Source organism: Mandrillus leucophaeus, unplaced genomic scaffold (genome assembly GCF_000951045.1).
Source record: "Mandrillus leucophaeus isolate KB7577 unplaced genomic scaffold, Mleu.le_1.0 Scaffold245, whole genome shotgun sequence".
Lineage (NCBI taxonomy): Eukaryota > Metazoa > Chordata > Mammalia > Primates > Cercopithecidae > Mandrillus > Mandrillus leucophaeus.
In genome coordinates this window covers 1517250-1523615 of record NW_012102532.1, presented here as the reverse complement: position 1 = coordinate 1523615, position 6366 = coordinate 1517250, and the positions used below count along the sequence as shown (strand labels likewise).

General features: G+C 42.4%; 1 protein-coding gene across 1 annotated transcript; it reads right to left on the bottom strand.

The window, feature by feature from the left end:
- Window positions 1-60: 60 nt before the first annotated feature.
- LOC105541827 (eukaryotic translation initiation factor 4B) lies at window positions 61-2362 on the bottom strand. The gene has a single exon (XM_011983066.1). The coding sequence runs from the start codon at window positions 2329-2331 to the stop codon at window positions 529-531; it is 1803 nt and encodes a 600-aa protein (XP_011838456.1). The 5' UTR covers window positions 2332-2362; the 3' UTR covers window positions 61-528.
- Window positions 2363-6366: the final 4004 nt, after the last annotated feature.

Genomic DNA, 6366 nt, shown 5'->3' with positions numbered 1-6366 from the left:
AAATAAGAGGAGGGGCTGGCAGCCTCCTGGAGACTAAAACAACTTGAGGCTAAATCTACCTTTCCAAGAGTGGAAAATTTATTCAGATAATGTTTTGAGAATTCATATATGCCACAATAGGATAAAAACTAAAAGGTAGAAATCTCACAATTTTCCTTCTACCTCCCTCCCCTACTGCCCAACCAGGTTCCAGACGTTATATCACTGTCATTACCATTTCTGCTAAATGGAGGCCCCTAGGCACTAATCACACTGGCAACTGTGTGGTGACATAATGCACCACAACTCTTCCTCTAAAAAGCTGTAGTCCCTTTCTCTCTGGCTATATTGGCGATTCTCCAGTTACTTCAATACTTTAAAGGCTGCAGCAGCATGCAAAATAATTTCATTTTTTGTTTTTAAAAAAAGGTAAGAAAGGTGTTCAGGAGATGGTGAGTTTTATTTTGTCTTGTCTGGATAGAGGTTTTGATTTGCTCTCGAATGTTCCAAGGTGGAGAGAAACTAGGAGAAAGCACAGGATGTAGAGGTCTATTCGGCATAATCTTCTCCCTCGTTTTCATCTTCACCATCAACAGAGAGAGCAGCATACTTGCTTGCAGAACTGAACTTCGAAGCTGGATTTTCCTCAGGTTTCTTTGGCTCAGGTGCAGATCTGGAGTCTTGATCCCTTTTGCCATCTTTCCTATCTGACTCCTTCCAGTGGTCTTCGTTCCCTCCCTCTCCTGGTCCACGGCTAGAGGTCCCAGTTTGGCCTTTTGGGACATTCATCCCATCTACTTTATTTTCATCTTTCCTTGCTGGTCCTTCCTCAGATGGTTGAGCTGGAGCTACTTTTCCCCCACCACTTGTAGGGGATTGCTGCTCTGTGTCCGAGCTCTGAGATCCAGCTGGAGGGTTAGAACTTCGCTTCACCCAAGCATTCTCCTTTGGTGGAGGGGCTGGCGTTACCTTTAGGGGCTGATCAGGTTTGGGAGGTTTAGAAGTTGGAGAGTGACAATCTTCCTCCTTATTGAGTGTTTCATTTTCTAGAGACTTCTCACTCTCTCTCCTTCGTGCATTTCTGCCAGATGTGGCGGAAGTCCCAGTCTGTGATGACTCACTTCCTGTCCTCGACCGTTCCCGTTCCTGAGTTTCTTCACTTCGCCAGCTTGGGTGTCTCTCCCGAGGCCGTCGTTCTAGTTTTGGCTCATCCAGCTGACGCTGCAACTTCTCTTGTTCCTTCTGTAGCCGTTCTTCTACTTCTCTTTCTCTAGCAGCTGTGTCAACAGGCTTTGCCCCTCCAAAGATAGAAGCAGCTCGACTGGACTGGGAGGTACTAGCAGAGGAATCATCTTCCTTAGGAGTACTCCGAGGCTTTAGATTCAGTTTGGGTCTTTGAGGGGGACCTCTGTCATCGCGCCTATAATCATCCCCAGAGTAATCATCTCTGGAGCTCCACGACCGATCATCCCATCTGTCATCATAGCGGTCCCCGCCTCCTCTGTAGTCATCATCCCTGCGATACCCACTGCCAAATGCTCTTCTGCCACTGCCTATCCGGGAATCATAGCCTCTGTCATAGTCTCTGCTGCCTCGGTCATCATAGCGATCCTGGCCACCATATCGATCCGTATCCCGGCGTGGGCCATCCCGATACCGGTCTGAATCATAACGATTTCGATTCTTGTCTCCAAAGCTATCATCACCTCTTCTAGGTGGGTAGTCATCAAAGCTGTCTGTAGCAGGACGAGCCCTCCAGTCTGTATCTGTTTTGTCAGAATCCCGATTTCTATCACGGCCAAAAGAACGATCATCCCTGTCTTTATCCTGTGCTTGATCAGCAACGTCCACTCGAATTCTCCTGTTACCTAGAGACTCTTCATTGAGACTCAGGGCACTGAGCAGGGAATCCAGGTCCTCAAATTCAGCATAACCAAAACCTTTCAACCTCTCTGGATTGCTGGGTTCACGTGGTAAACGCACTGCACTGATATTTAATCCTCTAAAGAATTCCTTAATTGACTCTTCTGTCACATCATAGGGTAGGTTCCCTAGAAAAGCAGTGTAGGGTGGCGATTTGGGAAGACGGCTCCGGTCGATATTGGGTTCCCGAGCAGCCCGTGGAGCAGTGGGAAGGATGGAACGGTCAATTGGAGGCGCCCTGTACACATCGTCGTCATTACTGTGCCACGTTGTTGAAACATCTCCTTCCAGATCATCCGTTTCATCAGCCCAGCTGACTGGTTTGGAAACATAGGTGCTTCCTCCACCAGTACCCCCATCCTCAGCCAGAAAGTCTGTTAGGGAGATAGTCTTCCCCTTCTTATTCTTCTTTTTTGCTGAGGCTGCCATGTTGGGAGAGGGAAAGAGAACGCAAGAAAAAGCTCGCCTGGTATTTTCTGTGCTCCACCTGTGGAGATATTTTTACCAAGGAGCCCCTTATATCAAGAATGATGTTTAGAAATCAAGATTTGGGCTCCAGAAGCAATGGCATCTTACTATTAGATGCCACTGCTTCCAGGACTTCTGGTACACAGAGCTAGGAAATATAATTTTTTAAAAATTGAGTTTATAATGATATTTCCAAATAAAATTTAATTTTAAAATTTTAACATTTTATTTTTAGATTTATTTTTTAATATTTAAGGAGCATTTATTTTTTCCTGTGAACTATTCATTCATGTATTTTGCCTACTTTCCTACCAGATTTGGCTTTTTCTTCTTTAAGAACTCCTTACATATTAGGGATATTAACTCTTTGCCTGTTAAATAAATTGCAAATATTTTTTCACCCAGTTTTTTATTTGTAATATCTGGCCCAGGTTCAGCTGCCTGGAGCTAACTTTTGAAAAAGGGCTCCTTATTCACATAGGCAAAACTACAAGGAGAGGAAAATGAAGCTCCTGTTTTCCAGGTGTCAGGCACTGTTCTGGGTGCTTCGTGAACATTCTTTACTTGTACCTTGTGACAAATCTTTGAACATTATTCCTTATCTAAACCCCACATGGTTAAAATGTTTTAGAAGTCAGAATTTTTCAGTTTTTAGAAAGACCATATGGTACATAGAACCATCTCTACTCCCCTAGCAGGACCTGGGGCAGCATCCTGAAATCATATACGTAAACATTTCTACAGTAAAATATATTAGTCTTCCCATTATTTAACATAAATAAAGACTACAGTTAGTTTAACCTCCTGTCAGGTCAGGCTTTGCTGCCAAATGAGATATGAAAAACGCTTTTGATTGTCAGAGTTTTTCGGCTCTGAAAATCAAATGGAATTGTGGATAAGAGATAGTGGGCTTCTATTAACCTTGCTTTATAAGCAAGGAAAGGAATATTTTTTTAACCAGATAAACCTTCTGACTTTTACTCTTCTTTTCTTTTTTTCTTTCTTTTGTAAGGAAAGAAGGAGGGAGCAAACTTGAGGGTTAAAGTGAGCCCCATGAAAACTACAGTATTTCTCTACTTCCCATCCCACCACCTCCCTGGAACCAGGGTGAGATTGAGAGAGGTAGCCCCTCCAGCAGCCTTTCAAACAATATTTTTTATATACTGCTTCAAAATGTATTTGAACTGTTTGCTGCCTAGGGGATGTTCTATGTGGGAAATGTGTGAGGGGGAAAGAAAAGACACACACAGATACTTTTAAGGGTAAACAACCTTTATCCCACGTGAATAGCCATGCAAATATAATAAGCAAATCATATAATAAGCAAATTGCAATAGGAAGGGAAGAAGGGAAAAAATATATATATATATATATATATATATATATTTTTTTTTTTTTTTTACACTCATCAGACTATGGAGGATTCATCACCAGACTGGGAAGCAACAGCCTGGGCTCCAGAGTCAACCATTCATCCATGCACAGACAACTAGAGGTCTCATGAAGCTTCAGTGCAATCTGGGACCCTATCTCTTTTTGTAAGGAGTTGTTTGGCATGGGGCCAAGTCATGAGGGCCCTTCGTGACTGGGCTCAAGGAACACAGAAAGGTCAACTTGTTTTTGCAATTGTCTGTTGTTTTTCAGTAACTAATGTACAGAAACAGATTTCTCCTAAACTGTACTGGACGAATGCCTCAAGGGGCTCATGCAACCTGCTCCGGGACTTGGTGACTATTGTTTGTGTTCACGTTCAATTGAGTTCAAATTTAACATTTAACTTTCCCTCCACAGGGGAGGAATAGAGAGAAATGTCGACACAGAGGACAGTGCTCAGCCTCTTCTCGACATTTCAAGCAATTCTGCTCAGACCCTAAACTTGCATGCCTCTCTGAGACAGAAGGTAAACTTTGCAGTTGATCTGACTCATCTTCCTTAGTGGGGTGGTCAGAAACTATCTGCTTTTTAAAAAATTTCAATTATTTATTTATTTATTTATTTATTTATTTATTTAGAGATGGAATCTCACTCTGTTGCCTAGGCTGAAGTGCCGTGGTGTGATCATGGCTCACTGCAGCCTTGAATTCCTGGGCTTCAGCAATCCTCCTACCTCAGCCTCCTGAGTAGTTGGGGCTACAGGTGCATGCCACCATACCTGGCTAATTTTTTCTATTTTTTGTAGACACAGGGCTGTGTCTAGGCTGGTCTCAAATTCCTGGACTCAAGTGATCTGCCTGCCTCAGCCTCCCGAAGTGTTGCAATTACAGGCATAAGCCACAACACTCCACTTAAACTACCTGCCTTTACTCAAATGTGTCTTTTACGAGGTTCTTACATAGTATTTTTAATTACTTTCAGCTACATATCACAGTCTCTCAGAGAGGAATTCTTCCTCTTCTTCTTCTTATTATTATTTGAGATAGAGTTTCCCTCTGGTACCCAGGCTGGAGCACAGCAGCATGATCTCCGCTCACTGCAACGTCTGCCTCCCAGGTTCAAACAATTCTCCTGCCTCAGCCTCTTGAGCAGCTGGGATTACAGGTGTGTACCACCATGTCCAGCTAATTTTTCATATTTTTAGTAGAGATGTGATTTCACTATGTTGGCCAGGCTGGTCTCAAACTCCTGACCTAAAGTGATCCACCTGTCTCAGCCTCCCAAAGTGGTTGGATTACAGGTGTGAGCCATGGCACCCAGACCCCTCAGAGAGGAATCATAATACTACTTTGTCCTTTGTCTTATTCTATTTCTGGTTGCATTTACAGAGTATGTTCCAGGCAAGTATGCTGTGGGCTCCGGTCTGTAATGGTGAAATAGTTCCTGATTTGAGGATTTATCTTGCTTTATTACCTCCATTTATCTAGCTTCTAGGGCCTCCTTCCCTTCTGTGGGGGTTTTACCATCTTTTTACTTTGGTTCTTTATGCTCTATCTCCTTTTTCCATCAAAACCAACTTATATTTTTCCATGGTGCCTCAGGGCACTACTGAAAATCTAGTAAGTGATTTCTTGATAGAGAGGAATGAGTTTTCCTTTAAATATTAAATAATACAAAAAACTGGATTAATGAGACATTTTCCCAGAGTTTTGATCTGTTAAAATAATACACCTTAACTCAAGTTCTCTAATAGGGGGCAGGTGTTTTAATCAACACCAGGTAGATGGAAGGCCTGCATACTGAGAAGTTTTTATTGCATAATTCACACAGCACCCCATGATATTACCTCTTCCCCAAAGAGCTGTCACATGAAATCCACTGTTTTGGGTTTTAAAAAGCAGCTCCTGTTTTCAGCTTTTTTTTTTTTTTTTTGAGACAGAGTCACACTCTGTCACCCAGGCTGAAGTGCAGTAGCACAATCTCAGCTCACTGAAAGCTCCACCCCCTGGGTTCAAGCGATTCTCCTACCTCAGCCTCCTGAGTATCCGGGATTACAGGTGCCTGCTAGCACACCCAGCTAATTTTTATTTTGTATTTTTAGTAGAAATAGGACTTAGCCATGTTGGCCAGGCTGGTCTTGAACTTCTGGCTTTAAGTGATCCGCCCGCCTCAGCCTCCCAGAGTGCTGGGATTATAGGCGTGAGCCACTGCACCTGGACAGTTTTCAACATATTTGATAGCTAAAGGAATAATATCTTTACTTTGTACCGAGCTCTTAAAAATCAATGAAAAATAATACAAAAAACTAATACAAAATACAAAAATAGAGAAAGACAAACATTCAGATTTTAAAATGGGAAAAGGACCAATAAACATAAGAAGAAAATCGATCTTACTAGTAACCAATAACGTGAAAATGGCCATACTGGCCAAGGTAATTCATAGATTCAATGCCATCCCCATCAAACTACCAGTGACTTTCTTCACAGAATTGGAAAAAACTACTTTAAAGTTCATATGGAATCAAAAAAGAGCCCACATTGCCAAGACGATCCTAAACCAAAAGAACAAAGCTGGAGGCATCATGCTACTTGACTTCAAACTATACTACAAGGCTACAAT